This window comes from Vipera ursinii (genome assembly GCF_947247035.1).
Source record: "Vipera ursinii genome assembly, chromosome: 1".
NCBI lineage: Eukaryota > Metazoa > Chordata > Lepidosauria > Squamata > Viperidae > Vipera > Vipera ursinii.
Window position 1 is genome coordinate 319,861,250 of NC_139512.1, and position 22,398 is coordinate 319,883,647.

General features: G+C 35.9%; 1 protein-coding gene across 1 annotated transcript in view; it reads left to right on the forward strand.

Annotated features, from left to right (window-relative positions):
• The window catches only part of SLC8A1 (solute carrier family 8 member A1), a gene marked incomplete at its 3' end in the record, with an annotated part of 276,693 nt that overhangs the window by 52,591 nt on the left and 201,704 nt on the right, over positions 1-22,398 (forward strand). The window contains exon 2 of the mRNA XM_083379245.1: positions 8,699-10,526. Within this exon, the coding sequence (XP_083235371.1) occupies positions 8,737-10,526 (1,790 nt within the window). The 5' untranslated portion in view covers positions 8,699-8,736. The remainder of the gene's footprint in view (positions 1-8,698; positions 10,527-22,398) is intronic.

Genomic DNA, 22,398 nt, shown 5'->3' on the forward strand with positions numbered 1-22,398 from the left:
AGATCAATCAGATGTATTCAAGAAGCAATTTTGTTTTTGCATTTAATATCAGAGGTACAACCTATTCAGACTCAGAGTTCATACATTACATTTTTCCTCATTTGTTTAACATCTTCCCTTCTCTTCCTCCAACCTGTCACATGGTATAACAAAAAGACAGCTAAGAAGGTATAATCTCTCTTATAATTTCTGGTCAGTTAAAATTTGATTTAGAAAGTTTTGGCGTTAAAGTGATTCATGTAAATAAATCTCCAAACAAAAGTTGGGGTGATTTATTCATCAATTCTGGTACAGCAATTTTGGTCATGGGCCAAATCTTTCAAAGGTTCTGGAGTTGGTCTAAATTGCACTATGACTCATTTTATATCACCTTACACACTAACCCTCAGTGCAATAATTCCTTTTGGAACTTTTGCTTTCCATTCGTGCTGTAGGGATTTCACATTTACACCTGCTTTGCTTCTGCAGAATTTTGCATTATTTGGGGACATACAAAGAGTATCTGAGCAAGTGTATCACTGAAGAAAACTTACAGTGCTGTAGTCAAAGTCAATTGTACATGATGATCAACTATTATCACTGAAGATAATTTGTTTAAACAATGTTCTGTATTAAATTGTTTTCTCTTTCCTTTTTCTTTTTTTGTCTCTCTTTTTCTACCACTCATAATCACTCACAGACACACAGTTTTACCAGTTAGAGCTGATTCATTATATATGATGCAACTGAACACCCAAGCTTATAAAAATAACTGGAGATCTGTTATTATGTTGCTGGTATTATATTTATTTATTTATTTATTTATTTATTTATTTTATTACATTTATATACCGCCCTTTCCCTGAGGACTCAGGGCGGTTTACAGGAAATTAAAAACCAACAATACGAAAGTTAAAACCAATTTAAAAAAGATTAAACTTAACCCTGTGCAATTAAAACCCCGATTAAAATAAATTACTCCTCAGCCTGGGCCCGAGAGCTTGAAGAGCCAGGTCTTCAGGCCCCGGCGGAATGAACGGAGGTCGGGGGCAGTCCTTAGGTCCACTGGCAGCTAGTTAGTTAGTTAGTTAGTTCAGTTACAGAAATGAAATTTAATTGAAATGAAATGTAGCCAAAAGCATCTATACTTGCATATAAAATGGCTTCCTAGAATAGATTGTAAGAAAAAATATTCCTTTCATTATTTCTTTTCAACTACAAAATTAAAACATGGAATCTCACTCTAGATGAGAAAATGGTTGCTACTCTCCAGACATTGTTTTGATAGCTTTCAAGGCAGTGGTCACCTTCCACTTTCTTTTTCCGACATGGTGTCTGAATTTAGATAGCATAAATTTTAGAAAGATCATCTTGGGCAGATGATATCACATGAATTTCCCAGGTGTAGAATTGGACTGTTGGACATAATAATTCTGAATTCTTATTCACATCATAGGAAGTTTCCTTATACTCAGTCTAATTACAATCAGTCAAGGAATTTCAGCTGGTAGGATCCAGGAGAAGGGCATCCTCTGCCATGGCCTCTGCCCTTTGGAACGTCTTACCCCTGAGGTGAGATCAGCTCCCACCCTTCTCACCTTATGTAATGCCTGAAGACCTGGTTCTGCCTGACCTTGGGTCCTCAATGGGGGAGGGGTGATAGTTGATGAATTATGAGGCAATCCTACTTCTCCCTATGCATCAGCTCCTCTCCCCATCTTTTAACAATAAATTTAGCTTTGATTGTAACTCCATTTTTATCATTTTAGAAATATTTATCTTATGGGTTTATGCTTTTAATGCTGTAAGCCAGGGGGTCAAACTGCTGGCCCACAGGCCAGTTGCATCATACAGAGGCCGTGCCCACCCCAGCTCTGGCAATGCAAAAAAAGTCGCGACACATCACATGACAGGGCGAGTTTGACACCCGTTCGGCACGAGTCACTTCAAAATGAGATGGGCAACAAATTAATTTAATGAATAAATAAAATAAATTTTACTCTTTTTTAATTTTTCTTTGGGAAAATGTGTATGAAAAAAGTAAAAAAAGTCTTACCCAAATAAACAAGTTTTTGCTACTTGATATCATTGCCATAGCAGAGAAAATGGCAGCAAAAGCAGTTTGCTAGCAAACGTAGACCATTACTGAAGGATCTCAGATGATAAAAGGCAAGACAATACAGTAGAGGCAGAAAAGAGATGGAGCATCTGGTCCTACAGGTTATTTGTGGAAGCTAAAGGGAAAGATAGTTCTGGTTATCATTGGAACCTTTGTCAAAAATCCATAAAATTAGTCAATGTGGCCTAGGGGTGCTGTATACCCTTCAGCTGGTACTGAATAGACATGAAATTAATTAAGTGCTAGACTTTTTTTACATATCATTCTCTCACAAATTGTACTAAAGGGACAGTGTGAAGTATTATCTTTGTGTTCTATGACACAGGGATCTAAAATCAGTGTTTCAATTATTATATTTGCACTTTGGCTTCCATTTAAAACAGTGATATTCCCTTGTATTTTATAATGGCAGAGACTTTCACTGTTATCCAGTGTGCTCCATAAGGTTTTTATTCCCTAAATTATTCAGAAGTATTGGAAACACTGTGTATGAAGAAAGTGACCTTTGTAATGACACAGTGATATGAAGGCTGAACTAAGGAGAAATTTCCTGACTGTGAGAGCTGTTAAGCAATGGAACAGCCTGCTTCCGGCAGTTAAGGGTACTGGAGGTTTTCAGGAAAATATTGGACAGCCCATTTGTCCAGGATGGTATGAGAATTCCCGCAAAGAGCATTGGGTTTGACTAGAGAATCTTGAAAATCCTTTCTAATCCTAGGGGTCTATGATTATATGACTATGGTCATAGTCATATATAGAGTTCTGCAACATATTTTCAGTAAACTGCAGCTGCTATGGTTTCCTGTGGCACAGAAAATGTAAGAATTCAGAAATAAAGGATTGTGTAATGTTTGATGTGTTGAATGAATGTCGTAACAATGACAGTGTACTGCAATTAAGAGTCACCTCTGGTGAGATGGGCAGTATTCAAGTTTAACAAACAAACAATTTGGATACATCAAGCCTTTATAGTAACAGTAGCTCTATGAGAGAGACGAATGGTCTTTAAACATAAGTAAAACTCATAAAGCAGAGCATCACAACTTATGTCTTGCTAATTTAATATAAAGTAGAATGCTGGAGCTGTATTATTAGCAAAAGAAAGAAAGGTCCTTATGTTTCCCCAGGTTTTTTCCCATAGATATAGGATATATTTTTGATTTCAGAGCCCCATCCAAGTAGAAATTGCTGAGGAAGCAGTTTTAGGATGGCACTAAAAGAAAGCAGTCAATGCTCCACTTTAACATCCCCACCCCTATATATCAAACGTATATTGATATTTTATATTAAACTCTGGCTTTAATGGACTGGCTTATTGCCATCTGTTATACATTTGATTTTCTAACTATTTCGATCACATTCTATTGCAGGTTAACTTTATAAATTGTACTAATTTATTTATTTATGTTACACATTTCTAGACCATCTATCTCCCCCACTTTTCAATTGTTTTCTATTTGCAGCCACTTTGAAGGTTTATTTTCTGCCATATATGTTTGTATTTAATTTCATAAATAGTACTGGAAACCCTTTAGTATATAGTGCCACTATAAAGGCTTCACAAAGGTTTGTTCACAAACCACATCTAAGATACCCACCAATTTGTAACATCATGTATACAACTATTTACTCTCCTTGCACATTTCTTAATTTTAAACAGCTTCTTTTACAGTTAGTCCTTGACTGACACCCATAATGGAACCCAGAGTTTCCATTGTATGACATGATGGTCATAATGTGAGACACCCATGTGACCGACCCAATTTTATGAAATTTTTTGTTGTGGTCATTAAGTGAATACTGCAGTTAGGCAAGCCCATTGTCCACAATAGGAGGTGGGGTTTTTTACTACAAACCAGAAGTAAATGGCAGTTTCCAGCCAAAAATAAATGTTATAGGTTGTGGTCATGTGACTGTGGGACACTTCAAACTTCTGTAAAATGTGGGCTGGTTGCCATGCACTCAAAATGCAATCATGTGACCATGGGATGGCTGTCAGACCTTCGAATCTGGATCATAAGTATCTTTTGGGGAGGGTGATTGTTGGAGTTTTGTTCCCTTTGGCCCATTATTTTGTAAAATCCATTAGGATTGACTAACTCGGTAGTCTCACCCATAGTAACACCTTGGGTCTGAAGCCTTACTTTTGTATATTTTTCTTGTATGTGGTGCCCCATGAGCCTGTGTTAACTAAGTTCTGTAGGTTAGAATGACCTCTTTGTTAAGCATAAAGCAAAAGCTGAATGTTCATTTGTGATTCCAAGTTCCCAGCAGCCAGAGTTTTAAAAATCAGATTTCCCACTACAATTTGTGCAAATGATGAAGTGCCAAAGTTAACATCTATTGACATCTCCTACTTTGTCCCTTCTATGGTTCTGTTATGTGAATCTATGCATTGTCCCCTGAGCCTAAGTTAACATTATACTTTAGCTGGGAAGAGCCTTTTTGTCAGCAAAAATTAGCTTCTCTGGTCGTCTGTGTATTTGGAGCCTGTCAGGAAAGTGCCTTTCCCAAGCCACTTTTAATGCCACAATTTGCATAAATAATAGTTAAGTGATGCCACAGATGGCATCTATTAACACCTCCTGCTCTCGCCAAGAGAAGGAAGTAAGCTACTTCTTTTTGGTCAGCAAATTTTGCTAATGCTGCCTGCAGTATGAACAAGAGGAGCTACCAAACACATTAAAAATAAGTGCAGAACTAAGTAGATACTCACCTTCAGAGAACTGCCAGAAAGGTAAAACCAACTCCTTTATTACTCAATTACTTAAAGGGCAAGTATCTTTTATACAGTAATGCTTAAAAGTTTGTAAGTCCTTTTGAATTTTTAGTATTTTTACCTAAATATGATCTAATATTAAACAAATGAGTCAAAAACATACTTGTTCATTCATGTGGAAGAGATCACAGTTTGTGTCCTTTATGCAGAAATACTGAAAGTTCAAAAGGATTCACAAACTTTTAAGCACCATTGTATTTTATAATTCGTTAAATTTATTTGCAGCCTAACTCCATTTGTACTTTCGTTGCAAAGAAACTGTGTCCTCAGTGGAGAGTAATATTTAAAATGTTATATTAAGACTAAGGTTGCCTCCAGAGGTACTTGGTTTGTGACTCCCAGAGCTCCTTTCGAGAATGAGCAAGGTCCCTGGGCAATTGTTTGCTGATCAGCATTGGATACAAGTCAATGAAACTGAAGTCACAGATCCTGTTTACACTGGTTTTAGGCCTAATTTATAACAGAAACTGCCTTGCTTGGTTTCCATGTTGGATGACCTACTCTAGGAGAGGGACAAGAGGAGTACAACTTGGTTCAGTGTCTTAGACATCTCTTCAGTACTACTGACCATGGCATCTTTTGTGACAGAAAAACCATTTAGGACAGAACCATTCTAGTTCTACTTTTGCTTGAATGACCAGTTAGAGAAGATGATGCTGAAGGATTACTGATTTGCATTGTGACTACGATTAGGACTGTGATTATGTTTAAGACGGTATTATTTTTAACATCTACATGAAACGTAAGTAGGAGGTTATCAAGAACAGGGTGGAGTGTCATCAAATATGCAGGTGACACCCAGCTTTAGTTTTCAAGTTCATTTAATATAGATGAAATAGTAGAAGTTCTGAATCAGCGCCTGGGGAGATGAGAGCTTATCAACTGAGATTCAATTCAAAGAAGATGGAAAAAATCATTTTTGTGAGTGATTTGCCCTCCCAAATAAGTGATGATTATCCTGCTCCAAAAGTAGTTGTGCTTCACTTAAGCAATGGATGTTACCTCAGGAGCTCAAAGCACCCTTTATCAGCTTAAGCTGATATACCAACTCTGTCTCTAACTAAACAGAGTTATAGAACAACTGTTCATATTCTGTTAAATTTCCATATCGACTGTTATAATATATGTGGGACAGTTTTAGGAAATGATACAGAATCAACTACTTCAAAGCATGGCAGTTAAACTGCTGACTAAAACTATTCAATGTAGTCTCCATTGCACTTGCCATCTGAACTTCTCAGTCTTCAGTAATTCAAAAATTCCACTATAATTATAATTAGCAGCAGCAGCAGCAGTAGTTAGATTTCTCTACCATTTTTCCCTAGGAGCCAACAGTTGAAATGTCTTACACAAAATTAATCTTAGTTGCCTCTCTATGAGATGGAAGGCACAGAAGTCTAATCAATAAAATAAATAATAAAAATATGTGAAGCAATATTTCCTCCCATGTTTATGAATTAGGATACTTCACTTCAAGCATAGAGAAAGTCTTTTGATTGTAGTGCCTTGTCTGTGAACACTGGTGTTGCATTACTGTTTTTGGAATATTAGACAAAGGCCTTTTTTATTTTTTTTATGGCTCCTCCTAGAGGAGGCAGACAGCACCAGAGGGGACCCCGCTCGCACCGTACTGCTAGCGGGGCATTTTCAAAAACAAAACGAGGATAGGAATGGAAACAATAGGAAAAGAATGCAACTCTGGAAAATCCATTGAAGAAAGGTGCTGGAACTCTGTGCGTTCTATGACAAAAAAGCCCTGAGAATGTTAGTGTTGTAATTGCTATTTTATCACTGTTATTTGATGCTGTATTCATTATCATTATTGATGCTCAAAATAGCCCTTACTGACAGGATCATTGTTTATAACTCTCAATGGATTGATCAGAATATATAACAAGAAACATGGTAACGTCATACTTATTTATTTATTTATTCTAATTTTATGCTATGCATCGAAAAGGCCTTTGTAGTGTAAAGTCAGTTAAGGCCTACTATAAAAAGTAAACATTTATAAATGTTTATAATGTTTGTAAACATATTATAAAATAAATATTGTACAAACTATTTAAAAATACAAAATAGTATTACAAATTAGATAAAAAACAAGCATCAATAGCGTGAAAGTGCAACACTGCTTTGGACATACCAATAAAAGTGGAAAGAATCTGTGGATGTTGCTGTCTGGGAGGGTGTGTTTACTTCTGCTTCCAGTCTTGTTAATGAGAGTCTGTCTCTTTTGTGAGCAATCTATAACAAGATATCAAGTGGAAGTACAAATACATTGCAATAGAAAGGTGACTGAATACCTGCCTTGACAAGTGCTTCTTTCAGGGCTGGATCTGGTAGAGTACTACCGTACTAGAATAGGGACTAGAGGTATTTGTAATAGGAAAATGTGATAATGTCTCCAGAGCCTTGCTTTATTTTATTTTATTTTATTTTATTTATTTTATTTTATTTTATGTTATTATTTTATTATATTATTTTAATTTATTATTTTATCTTATTTTATTTATTTATTTTATTTTATTTTACTATTTTATTTTATTTTATTTTATTTTATTATTTTTTAAGAAAAGATCAGGGTAGTGAGTCCTTGGCTCAACAATGCTGGGAATTGATGCGATCCTCTGCTATCCCCCAAGAAGCTTACATGAAGGTTTCAGTGAGGTCTCTGACACCAGAACTCTTAAAATATGTTTTTAATCTTTGCCTTGAGACGTGTCTCTATATTTCCATGGAATTTTATTTTTATCTAGGATTTTGTACCTTCTGTTTTTAGCTTTTGTATTTCTTTGCTACTTATCCTGAGAAAGCTCAAGACAGGATATAAATATCTTAAATAAATAAATCAGTTAATTCCCTTTCATGTCTGAATTGTTTGAAGGCATATCATTTCGATAAAAGGACTGTGGGACTCTGCTGCTGACTTGAACCCCAAGTATGCCTAGCGATTTGATCCTGTTTTTAGTATTAATGCTTTAACCATGGAAGTTTATGCATCTGTAGGTTTTATGTAAGAATGATTTAAAATCTGTCAGATTGATTGGATCTTCTTGGGAAATATTGTTAAAATACTGTTTACTTACACTTTTCAAAAACTTTTAGTTATTTTCCCCCTAATATTTCTAAACAAAGACTAATGGTCATGATATAAAAGAGAAATGCTTGTTATGAGTGAGTTAGTAGACAAAAGATATAATGCACAAAATAGAAATAAATAATTCTGACAATGATTGTAGGAAAGAAGGTTTGGACTTTGCTCTGGGGATTTCCATATGTATTTAGACAGTATGGGAAACAGTTCAAGCTTTGTCACATCTAGCTGGACCAGTGTTTCTCAACCTTCGCAACTTTACAATGTATGGACTTCAACTCCCCAAATTCCCCAGCCAGCCATGCTGGGAGTTGAAGTCCACATATTTTAAAGTTGTGAAGGTTCAGAAACATTGAATGTAATTATTCTGTATAATATACATTACTGAATATTGCATTGTATATTATGTATTTATAAAACCGAAAATACAATTACAGCAATGATATAGTTGTATCTTCAATAGGGTCATTCACCATCCTATCCCATTGTTTCGATGGCTTTAATCTGAATATAAGGTGAATAGAAAATTATTATTTGAGAGTAGATCTACAGATTTAAAAATATAATTCAGCAACTGAAAATTTAATGGACTTCAGTTTTGTAAATTCTGTTTTTTTCCTAGAGGGTAAAAGATTCTGTAAAATAGTGAACCATAGAAAGAAAAAAGCTATAGCTTTCTTCAGTTGAATGTTAGTAATAAATTTCACATTTTTGTATTCTGCAGGTTAGAAAAGATTTGGAAATTGGTGTGACAGAACAATCATGATGGGATTAAGGAATTCAACTGCCTTGCCTGGTGGTCTTCTTCTTTTAATTGTTGCACTTTTGCTATGCCATGTGGACAGAGTACATACAGAACAGCAACCTGAAGAAACCAATCATACAAAAGTATGTTCTGGTTCCTATATCTGTAAGAAAGGTGTAATTTTGCCAATTTGGGAACCTCAAGATCCTTCATTTGGTGATAAAATAGCAAGAGCTACTGTATACTTTGTGGCCATGGTCTACATGTTTCTAGGAGTGTCTATTATAGCAGATCGTTTCATGTCATCCATAGAAGTTATTACATCCCAAGAGAGAGAGATAACAATCAAGAAACCCAATGGTGAAACCAGCAAGACAACAGTAAGAATTTGGAATGAAACTGTTTCGAACTTAACATTGATGGCTTTGGGCTCTTCTGCACCTGAGATCCTCCTATCTGTCATTGAAGTGTGTGGCCATGGCTTCAAGGCAGGAGACCTTGGGCCAAGCACTATTGTAGGAAGCGCTGCCTTTAATATGTTTGTCATTATAGCCCTTTGTGTTTATGTTGTCCCTGATGGAGAAATCAGGAAGATTAAGCATCTTCGTGTGTTTTTTGTCACTGCAGCTTGGAGTATTTTTGCCTATACTTGGCTGTATTTAATTTTGTCAGTTTTGTCACCTGGAATAGTAGAAGTCTGGGAAGGTTTGCTCACTTTCTTCTTTTTCCCTATCTGTGTGGTGTTTGCATGGGTTGCTGATCGAAGGCTTTTATTCTACAAGTATGTCTACAAGAAGTACAGAGCTGGAAAGCAGAGAGGCATGATAATTGAACATGAGGGCGAAGGGCCACCATCTAAAGCTGATATTGAAATGGATGGAAAGATAGTTAATTCCCATGTTGAAAGTTTCTTGGATGGCACTCTGGTCTTAGAGGTGGATGAGAAGGATCAAGATGATGAAGAAGCAAGGAGAGAAATGGCTAGAATCCTGAAGGAATTGAAACAGAAGCATCCAGACAAAGAGATTGAACAGCTAATAGAACTAGCTAATTATCAAGTTCTGAGTCAGCAACAAAAGAGTCGTGCCTTTTATCGTATTCAGGCTACTCGGTTAATGACTGGAGCTGGCAACATATTGAAGCGACATGCAGCTGACCAAGCACGAAAAGCTGTCAGCATGCATGAGGTCAACTGTGAGGTAGCAGACAATGACCCTGTCAGCAAGGTCTATTTTGAGCAGAGCACCTACCAGTGCCTTGAGAACTGTGGCACAGTAGCTCTAACAGTTGCCCGTCGAGGTGGTGATTTGACCAAAACAGTCTTGGTTGATTTCAGAACAGAAGATGGTACAGCCAACGCAGGGTCTGATTACGAGTTCACTGAAGGGACAGTGGTATTTAAGCCAGGTGAGACACAAAAAGAAATAAGAGTTGGCATAATTGATGACGATATATTTGAGGAAGATGAGAATTTCCTTGTTCACCTCAGTAATGTGAAAGTGTCAGAACAATCTGAAGAAGGTGTTCTAGACGGCAACCATCTTACAACTGTGGCTTGCCTGGGATCACCTGCTACAGCCACAGTTACAATCTTTGATGATGATCATGCTGGCATATTTACTTTTGAGGAACCAGTCACTCATGTAAGTGAGAGTGTGGGGACCATGGAGGTGAAAGTGCTACGGACATCTGGAGCTCGAGGAAATGTTATTGTGCCATACAAAACAATCGAAGGCACAGCCAAGGGAGGCGGAGAGGACTTCGAAGACACCTGTGGAGAGCTTGAATTTCAGAATGATGAGATTGTGTAAGTAGTACTTAATCTTTTGTGGCTTATAAGCATTTGTTTGCTTCCATATCTTATAAAATATTCTATTCAAAGCATTTTATAATTAATGCTGCATCAAAAGCTAAAGACTCTTACAGAGTGACATTACTTTAAAATGTAGCCCAAAATGTAGCTGTTTGACTGTCCTGAAGATTTCTTGTGTGTATATATGAAATAGTATATATGTGAAATAGTGCTATCAAAAGGAGTGAATTCTGAATGTGCAAATATAAACGAAAGCATGTCTTGCACTGAAAGTACACATGACCTCATCACCCTTTCAGATATTCTAGTCATTATTAACTGAGAGTAATAAAAAGCAGCACGGAAAATTGTTTCCTTTTGTAAGCACAGACATTCCTTGAACTCATCTTGTAGTCAGGAAGGCTTTATATTCAGAACTAGCTTAGGATGGGTCTGCTATTTACAAAAAAAAAACAACACACCAGCCTATGACTAATAAATAGAGTTAGGTTGCAAGTTCAGAGAGGGCTGTCATTAGCCTTTGTGATATTATGAAATATTTATGGTTTGCACTTTGAAGTGAATGTTACCACGTGGGGGAAAGTCCAATTAGGCAAGGCAGCCAAGTTTGACAGTTTACAAATATGAAAGCAGTTAAAAAGGAAGCATGCTGATAAGCATTTCCTGGCTACTAGGAATTTTTTCTGTGATCACTTTTTTCCTGTGTATGTATGGAATCCATACACATAAATACACACATCTTTTTTTTCAGTTGCTACTTTTGCCTGTGTTCTCATAAAGAAAAAAAATGCTAATGTGTAGTTGTTTAGGTGGTTGTTTTGCTCAAGCAATGGCAGCCAAGTTCAAGTCTCCATTTAATCATGAAACTTACTGGGTAACTGTGGGCCAGCCCAAACTATCTTACAACCTGGCTGATTATAGGTAACGTTAGAATTAAACTGGCCAAAGTCCTAAAGCCATTTCTTTGTTATGAGTAGAGGGAAGGATATACCGTATATATATATATACTGTATATATACCTCATCCCAAAGCTTACCTAACTTTAACGAAATGGCTGGATCATTTAAATTTATTCTGCTTGCTTGAAGCCTAACATCGGCAGGTCATAATCTCAACACATAATTTTAACACATGAAACATATGTGATGAATCCAAGGAAGTTTTGTATAATTCTATGCAATTGAGCCAATTAAGCCGTGAATGTATAGGATCTCTCTCTCTCTCTCTCTCTCTCTCTCTCTCTCTCTCTCTGTCTGTGTGTGTGTGTGTGTGTGTGTGTTTATGTATATGTATGCCGCACAGCAATGAACAAAGCCTTTGATTTTCTTCCTGAATGCATAATGTATCATTGAAATATGATGTATAAGGGCAGTTGCAATAGAAAATTATGTAATATTTTAAAACATTACCCTTCCTGTATTCTTAAGCTTGAATTGTGTGGAAAGAAATAAAAAGAGGAACAATCCTTTGTATTCTAGAAAATACAAAGGAAAAACACAATACCAGGATGTAAAAGTATTATATTATAAACAAATTAAAATAGATGTTTCTGCTGATTAAGTAGAGTGCATTTAAAATGCAGTCTGTATGATCACTGAGGAGTATAGAATGGCAGAGCATCTTTGTAAGCACCAATCTTTAATATGGGGACTTGTCAGCTGACTCAGTGAATCTGTGCTTCATTTTTTATTAAAGATGCATGACCTTTTATCAGATGTAAATTAAAAAATGTCCAATCTTCTAGAAAAGAAAAAGATAGAGAAAATAATAAGACTAATATAGCTGCTGGCTATAAAAGAATGCAGAGTACATTCATTAAAGTTATCACTGTGGTTTTAGCAGTTAAATTGGAAAGTAGGAAAGAAAATGATATCCATCATAATGAGGCATATTAAGAGATTTTTGCTAGCCAACAAAACTCATTTTTCAAAATAAACAAAAATTGTGAGTCTGAAGTCACATCTTATTTGCTATGATTTCATACTGTCATGGATAACTTTACCATTATTAGAATAGCTCTATGCAATTTTCTGTTGGGGAATTCTGGGAACTTGAGTTCGAATATATAATAATAATAATAATAATAATAATAATAATAATAATAATAATAATAATAATAATAATAATAATAATATAATGTTGGAAGGGACCTTGGAGGTCATCTAGTCCAACCCCCTGCTCAGGCAGGAAACCCTATACCATTTCAGGCAAATGGCTGTCCAGTCTCTTCTTAAAAGAGATATGTTGAATACCAGATTGGAAAGACTGAAATAGAGTACTGTAACTACAGAATAATTTCAATAGATCTAATTGCAACTTTTCCAGTTCAAAATTATGCCCACCATGTATACTGTATATGGTTTGGATTATGTTGTAAGCAGTGCTACTTTGAAAAAAAATCCCAAAAATAAAATACAATTATACAGAATGAAAAATAGATAACAAAACAAAAATTACAGACATGACACAAAAAAGGAAAAGGGTAAAAAGTGCATACAACAAATATAAAATTAACAATAAAAATACAAGCTCTACTCTAGTTGAATGCTGATACCTGTATCTCACACAAACCTAATAGATTTGTTCCCTTGCATTGTGGACCTACAAATAGTTATACATTACTATTAAAAAGGTAAAGGTAAAGGTTCCCCCGCACATGCGTGCTAGTTGTTTCCACTACGGTGGGAAGGTAACAGCGTTCCGTGCGCCTTTGGCATCTAGTCATGCCAGCCACATGACCACGGAGACGTCCTCGGACAAGCGCTGGCTCTTTGGCTTTCAAACGGAGATGAAACATTACTATTACTTACTAAATTAATATTTTACATCATATTCTTTTAACAAATATCTCAGATATACAAATCTATTATGTATGAAATGTATCAACCCAATATCTCTTCATTGTAAAAAAGCTGTTAATTGTTAACCCAAAAAAATATAATAAACTTCGAAGGCCTTTGTTAACAGTCGATTATGTAACTCGCAGAAACTCCACAGCTTCCAGTCTCTTATAAAAATTTATCCAAACCATTGTTTCTAATCAACACACTTAATTTTGCCATCTCTGTCACTTCAAAATCCATTCTTCCACTGTTGGTATTCTTTTTTCTCTCCAAAACCTGTCATACACAGTTCTTACAGCTGTCACCATATAGAAAAATAAAATTCCAAACTATTTTTCTGTCGGTTTATCAATAACACCTAAAAGAAATGCTTCAGATTTCATCTGCATAACCATTATTATATTTATCCAGTATGATTTAGTATGATATGATTTATCACCACATGTGATAAAATTTACCTGGAGTTTGATTACATTTTCAACATTTATTGGAAGTTCCATTATACATTCTTGCCAATCTGTCTGGAGTCAAATACCATTGATATACCATAAAAGTTTTCTTTCAAACTCTAATTCAAAGTAAATTTTAAACTGTTAATCCACATATTTTTCTATTGATCTATTATATTATAACCTAGGTTTTTCATGAATTTTAACATATTCATCTTCCAAATTCATCCTAAGTAGTATTTTATAAACTTTAGAAATCAAATGGTCATCTGAGTATAAATTCCATTCCAATTCAGATTTGTCAGCTGCAAAAACAAAACTTTTTCATCAAGTTGAAACCTTTCAAATATTCTGTGATAATTAAACCTATCACAATTAAAGCCATCACTTACAAATTGTTCCCCAGTTTTTACCTTAGGTTCTTCTTCCAATAACAATAGGTCACGATATGTAATCCATGCAAAACAGAATTTTTTTCCATCAGTGACAAATCTAGTTTTTCCCATCTGCAAATCCAATTTTAATTCAGTCCACGTTTTAACATAGTTGTTTTTATACAATATAGAAGTAGTCTTATTGATTGCTGTTAAGATTTTGCTTGCAATAAAAAAACAAATTCTACATGATAAACATCTGAACAACAAGTGATTTCTCAGATAGATCAGTGAATAGAACTCTTTTTAAAAGGAAAGCAGGCCCAAGGTCTATGAAGACCCAATGGGACTAGAAGCAGAGCCTTAGGTGCCTCATACAAGGGAGGCTTGGGCCAGGCCATGTGAAGTGGAAAGGTGTTGCAATGTGGGCCTATGCTAGGCCTCCCAGGGTCTCTCCTACATCTGAGGCACCTTATGCTCTCCGCAATGGAGAGGGCAGGATTCAGATTATTAAATAAAGGCAATCATTTGGATACCTCGCTGAGTGACTATCACGACTTGCAGTCATTGCAATTGTATGTCAAGGACTACCTATAAAGCAGAGTGGATTTCTTTTTCTCCCTGATTTGTGCTTTGCTGGTGTTATTTGTTTTGAAATTTGTGTTATGCTTATTTTACAACATATACTTCTTCTGTGGATATACATCTGTATATTGAACTTAAAATTATTCAGCAAGGTTCGGTAATTGTGGTAGCCTGTTTTCTTCTTTCATTTTTAAAATTTCCACTTGAATGTGAGAAGTTTTGAGATGAGGTTCCAATAAATCAGCTTTGATTTATTGGAACCTCATCAAGAATTTGACATGAGAAAGAGTAATATGTTTGAATCTTAAATGTTAATACTGCTCCAAATGGAAGAAGGAAATCTAATCTCTTGGAAGAATAGGACCACTAATGAAAGTTGGAAAACAGATTTCATCAATTTTAGTTCCTATCCACTCTCTGCTTCCATAAGCAAGAGAATCTTTCAAAATAGCATGGGAGGGATGTCAAAGATGGAAGACAGAATAGTTAACAATAATCCTGTCCTTCCCTTTTAAATAGAAACTTTCCTTGTATTTTCAGTCTCTCTGTGGTTTGATGGAACCGTCCTGCTTAGTTACCGTGGACCCAAACCACTATATCCGTATCATTCATGAATGATGGAAGTAGCAATAATGATATACTTGTTTGTGTACTGCTTTTGAACAATGATCTAAAGGCATACTGTATGTTAGTTTATGTTATAGGCCACTATTACTGCATCAAAATTACAGCTATAATGGTTTTTAAGAGTAAGCTGTTGAAGAATAAAACTACTGACTACCTTTCTATTTATATCGTAGAAATAGTGATCAAGCACACACAACTGGATTATGGTATTATTGGATGGTCTAAGATTCCTTTAGACTTCCTCCGATATCATATCATTTAGTTTATGCATATAGCCATAGCACTTTCTGCTAATTCCATGACAGTATGTCACATTAAACTTTTACTTCCCTGGTTTTAAAAAAGGATTAATTTCAATTTTCTGAAGTAGTTTTTAAATGGATTTTTCTCAAAATTCTTTTATCCCAAACCTCAACCATTATTTTTATTGTGGGCACTGTTTCATTACTACAGGCTTAATTTTAAGCTTTCTCCCCTTTTTTCCCTTCCCCAATTTTCTCCTTTGTGTTACAATATTTTATATTATATTCCCTTTGAAACTTAAACAATTATTTGCAAAAAGTTTAACGTATGTTCGAAAGCATGGAGAAGTTTCCAGGAGTTACGCTGGGCAGAATTATTTCTTAGAATTTTGCCATTTCTCTACCAGGCTCCACAACTGCATTGTGTCTGTGCATGTAAGTAGGTGCCGTTCTTGATGTAACACAGACAAGTATACAATGTGTCATGCTTTACAGCTTCTTGTGTTATCATACTGTCAGCTTCGCAACCGCATTCAAAACAATGATAAGTAACATTTCTCATTTGGATATATTAAATTATTATTACAATGTTCAGTGAAACGATTATAGTTATTCAACGTGTCTTTCCTTTTTTTGTCCTTATATGGCTGAGAACTGTACTTGGCTTTTCAGTAGCCTGCCAGGCATGCTAACCAAAATGGACCAGGGAAAAAAAAATAGATGAAGCCAAGGAGAAAACTAAATTTGATTATGTTTAGATTTCATTTCATTTATGTTTGATTAAATAAATTTGATACATGGAATAAGATTATCCCCCTCTGTATCAGACTTTTATTTTCTAGTATATTAAAAAATGGAGCAACTTTGAAGGGGCTCTGGGCCCACATCAGAGACTGTTAAGGGACGCCTGTAGATTCTTCAGTTGGGGATCTGTCTCAGTTAATTTGGCCACTGCGGCCAAGTCCCCTATTCTGTCAAGCCAAGCTTTCTGAGAACGAAGATTTGAATTAAACTGATTCTTCAGTTTAGTTTTTAAAAAAGAATATTGAATCAGGTAGCCACTAATATATTCCCAAAACAAGAAAAGTAAAAGAAAAAAAATGCATCGTAGCAAACAAGAGTATTGTGTAGTATATTCTTTTGCAATTTTAAATAAAGATGCTACTTTCTGTAGTGCAGATTTCAAAAGTCTTACAAAGTGCTAATGATGTCATACATGTTCACTGCATAGTATGAAAGATCTGTTCTATATCAATTTGTGGCTTGCTACTATCCATTTTCTATCATTCATTAAAAATATAGTTCGCTTTCTTTTCAGACACCTACCCACCCACCCATACAACATACAGGGTAGTAGATCTAGCAATTTTTTAAATTTTACTCTTTTTTTCTGTGTAGAGATTTTATAGCAGCTGAGGGTCCTTATTTACCGTATTTTATCTTCATATTCCAAAAGGTTGTGCCATGTTGTTTCAGGATATGCAGAAGTAGTGGGCTAGTTTGCACACAGCTGTAATATCTTGTTGCTGTGATCACTCTAATAAAGAAAGATGTTGATGAAAGTGAGCTAATGACAAAGATGTACAAGTGGTGAAAATAAGTACCGGTAATTGAAAAAATGAAAAGGGTCTATTTTCAAGTCTACACATGGGAGGATGACAAAAAGATAGCCAGGCAGCTGACTGAATAGGACCAGTTTAATGTGCCTAAAAATGATTAATCTGAGTATAAAAGACATTGTCTTCAGTGGGATTTATTACAGAGTAAACACAGTATATAGTGCTGCTGAGCCAGATTTTGCAGCCTTTCTTTGTACGAGTATGTGTATATTTCTGTCAATATGTCTGTTGTTTTCCCCTATTCATTCTTTGCCCTATTTTTTTGTTTTAAGTACTCCATCCTGACTGCATTCAACTCACCTTTATGTTTCTCCTGACATACATAACTCTCTCTTTATATAACAAAATGGGCAAAAGCATGCTGTTAAATAGTACATTTTTACTTCTTTCAACAAGCTTTCATACCTAGCAGCAATCCGCATTCTATGGTTTCCTTTCAGGGAAATATAGTAAGTTAAGGGCAGGAAAACTAACAGATGTTATTGTAATGTAGCAACTTTGGCGGTCTCACTTTAGCTAGGCTCCATCATTTGCCAAGTTCTGTGGGATACATTGAGAAGCTAAGGATAGTTTCTTAAATCAATTGTAAAACTATATTCTCTTATCATTGTACCGTAGAACCAAAGAACCTTGGCAGACACAGCTTATCCATAGTGATAATCTTATAAAATGGGCGTAGGCCAGACATGTCAAACACAAGGCCCGGGGGCCGGATCCGGCCCGCAAAGTGGTTTCATGTGGCCCCCGAAGCCATCCTGGAAACAGTGAGGGAACGGCCCCCACTGCCTTGGCCCTGGCCCAGAGACCCTCCTTCTGCCAGAGACCCTCAGATCTGCCCCACTCCTGCCCAGGCCCCCATAGGCACCCTTGATGCCAACGATGGAGAGCTGGCCACGCCCACCCAGTAGGCCATATGCACTCTAGCCACGCCCACCCAGTAGGCCACGCCCACCCTGGCCATACCCACCCGGCCCCCTGAGGGCAACCGCAATGCTGACGCGGCCCTCAATGAAATTGAGTTTGACACCCCTGGCGTAGGCAGTTGTTGAAGCACTGTAGGACAAGACTCTGACTCCCAAATTTCTGAAGGATTGACAAAACTATTACTAATGTGACAACAGTACAAGAAAGATCATTGCTGCATTTTTGGCCTGTTTCTTGTTTCTTTTAAAAAAGTTATTTAGAGTAGAAATAAGTATGGGAGGCTTCCAAGAGCTAATATACTTCCCACACTCAATTTTAGCATCCCACCTTCCAATAAAGTTTGGAATTGACCCCCAACACAGTAGTTTTGGTTGATTTTAAAATATTTTATGTGGATTTAGGATAAGACTAGGATTGGGAGACTCTGGGAGACAATTACTTCGATACTAAAACTTAATTCCACCCCAACTCCAATCAGATTACTCCAAGTTACCATTTTTTACAGACTGATTATAGGCCATTTTTTGAGAAATTGGGAGCATTATCCTTGGAAATGCTCACGTTCCTATTTCCCTTATTAATTTTGAACAAAAAGAATGAAATGTGCTGTCAATGCAATCTTGGATCTCAGGAGTAGCCTATTAGTTGGAGATTGCCTGTCCCTCTTGTAGAAGAAGAGAATGCATGATAAAAATATGAAAGTCATCATATTTGTATAAATAACACTCGTGATTTCAAGAAGACTTGACATAAAGGGAAGAGCATAAATAAATTCTAATACCTGCATATATTTATGCATTTGATTATAGTGCCTTACTTTATGATGCCCCACTTTCCTGATTCTGAGAGATCCTTCTTAAAAATACATAGAACAGTTTAAAAAGCTCTTTCCTCAAAAAATATTCAAAATGAGGAATTTTCAAGTGCAACCTTACCAATTTTCATTTTATCTAGGATATTTCAAATTTTATTTTTGTATATTTAAGGTAAATGAAACTATATTATATTACCAGAGTGGAAAAATTATTATAGTTATAATTGCCACATTATACAAACCTTGTAAAATGTAGTCTACTTTAAAGTAGCCAGTATTTGTTTTTATAAAATTATAAATGAATCAGAATTTCTATAAGTGTTTTCTCATAATAATCTCCCCCACTTCTCCTACCAGACTATTTCATATAGTTCATATTGCCTACAGTGACCTGACATTTGTCCTTGAGAAATGTTTTGTTGTATATAAATGGCCTGTTGCAGTTTCATTCTGCCAGTTCTGTTCTTGAGTAAGAAAGTAGTTGTATAACAATTGGGAGAGCCAAGTACAAGCCATATATTAACATCATTATAGCAATGTACATTTCAGTGAGGATGGTTTATGAAATATAAAGGCCAGAGATATAAATACAATGTATAACTCTTATTACAGAATGTGAATGAGAAAAGAAATTGAGCTACTATATTCAAAGTGTCATATTACTCTGTTTTAGCTAAACTACTAGTTTACTATGCATTTGTTCTGAAGTACCAAAACGTCCTTAGGATATCTGTCTCTGGCAAACTTCTATACACAATATTTATTGCCTGAATTAAGAGTGTATCTTTCTCTTCTCTTTCTCTCAAAAGTTTATAAAGGTAGATCAGTATGTCTGAGAATAGCATTCATATAATCAAAATAGTAGTATGTTGTGTGTCCAGACATGTGAAAATATGTATAGTCTATCAAGATGCAAGCAAGAGATTATTTGAACAGATGGCAATACCTAGCAAACCTTGGCTGCTTCACTGCATTCTGAAAAGCTAAGCAAGGTCTGAACTTTATTAGATGTTGGGAGAAAATCTTAAGAATTATAAGTGATAGAATAGCTTGAGAGATTGGAAAAACTTCTGAGAAAAGTAATGACCAATCACTTCCATATTACTGTGAAGAAAATAATGTGCATGGGTCCATGTAGTAGTCATCAAGAATGTAGTAATCAAGGTCAACTCAAGGTAAACAGTTTCTGCTTAAATTCAATTTGTATTTTACTAATCTAATTAGATAATAAGTCATATCTCATGTTTGACAGATAAACAAGAAAAAAATGACCTGTGACAAATTAATATTCTTTCTTTAATCGTGTGTGTGTGTGTGTGTGTGTGTGTGTGTGTGTGTGTGTGTGTGTAGATAAAATTGTAATTCAAAAATCACTCTGGAATTGCTTGTTATCAGACAAGTGGACTCACTTTCTGGACTGTTCGATTTAAGAAACATAAAATAAATCAGCAACTTAAGTATCTTCCATATTTGGTCCTTCTGGTCTCACTGACAGCATACCACTATATTCCAGACAAAATCATGTAGGATGCTTTCTTTTAAGTTTATTGTGACTATCTGTACACTATCTTTCCTGAACTCTTTTAAATATACACTATCTTTCTTGCATATTCAGTCCATTATCTGTTGTAGCTTTAGTATAAAAACCCCCCACTTTTTAGGACAGATATGGTGAAGAATAGGCTACTTTATTGCACACATGATTTCATCTTGGAATGTAAATGGTGAAAAACAAGAATTAACAAATTAACAACATTGATAAAGTAAAATAGATATTAGATATACAGAGTGCCTGTGAAATAGGGAAATGGGGAAGGACGTAATAGATTTGAATGAAAATTGTTTGGCCTTTTAGAAAGAAGTTAATGAATACATGTAATTAAATTAAGGTATACATTAAAATGTATCTCAGCAAGTATGAATGTTGTCATCTAAGTTGTGTATATATATGAAAATAGAATCCAAAGATTGGAGATAGCATGATGGTGATAATGGAAAAAGAGATGAGTCTGGGGAAAATTGTGCAACATTCTAAGGGAATGTGATCCAGGGGAAAAAATATTCTGTTAAGTGACATATGTCTAAATGGCAATACAAATAAGTATAGATAGTCCTCAATTTATGACCATTCATTTAGTGATTGAGTTTACAATGGCACGGAAAAAAGTGACTTAAAATCAGTCCTTAGACTTATGACTATTGCATTATTATTATTATTATTATTATTATTATTATTATTATTATTATTATATTTATATTTATATACCGCCCTTTCCCGAAGGACTCAGGGTGGTTTACAGGGCATTTTAAAATCATACCAATACAAAATACAAAGTTAAAAGACAAATAAAAGATTAAATTATCCCTGAAAATAAAACCCAGTTAAAATTCTCAGCCTGGGTCAGAGAGCTCAAAGAGCCAAGTCTTCAGGTCTCGGCGGAATGAACATAGATCAGGGGTAGTTCTGAGTTCCACGGGCAGCTGGTTCCAGAGGGCAGGCGCACCCACAGAAAAGGCCCTCCCCCTGGGTGTTATCCGCCGGCAATCTTTTACCGGCGGCACCCTGAGAAGACCCTCTCTCTGCGAGCGCACTGGACGAAGGGAGCTTGATGCTCGCAGCAGGTGTTCCCTCAAATATCCCAGTCTCAAGCCATTTAGGGCTTTATAGGTCATTACCAGCACCTTGAATCTCACCCGGAGGGCAACCGGAAGCCAATGCAGCTCACGGAGTAGAGGTGTTACATGGGAGTATCGGGAAACCCCCCATCACAACTCGTGCGGCCACATTCTGCACCAGTTGAAGCCTCCGAGTGGTCCTCAAGGGCAGCCCCATGTAGAAAGCGTTGCAGTAGTCTAAATGGGAGGTCACGAGCGCATGAGTGACTGTGCGTAGGGCATCTCGGTCCAGGTAGGGTCGCAACTGTCGCACCAGGCGAACCTGGGCAAAAAATCCCCTGGTCACGGCTATCCCTGTGGTCATGTGATCAAAACTTGGGTGCTTGGCAACTGGCATGTATTTATGGATATGTCGGTGTCCTGGGATCATGTGATCACCATTTGAACATTCCTAGCTATCTTCTGACAAGCAAAGTCTATGGGGGACCTGGAATTTGCTTAATGACCATGTCATGACTTATTTAATAATTGACTCATTTAGCAACTAAAGTTCTGGTCCCAATATATATTTTGCATTTTCCCTAATGTCAAGTATCTTCACTGTTTGGAATTTTGCAAAAAGTCAAATGTTTAGTCAGTATTGCTTCCTTCTGTCTTTCCTTCTTTGTTAACTCTTATTGTTGAAAAGAGAAATTAGTATAAATGAAAACAATAGCAAAACTGCAATCAGTAGAGATCTTTTAATGCTGAAATCTGCTTTTTGATACAAAAAT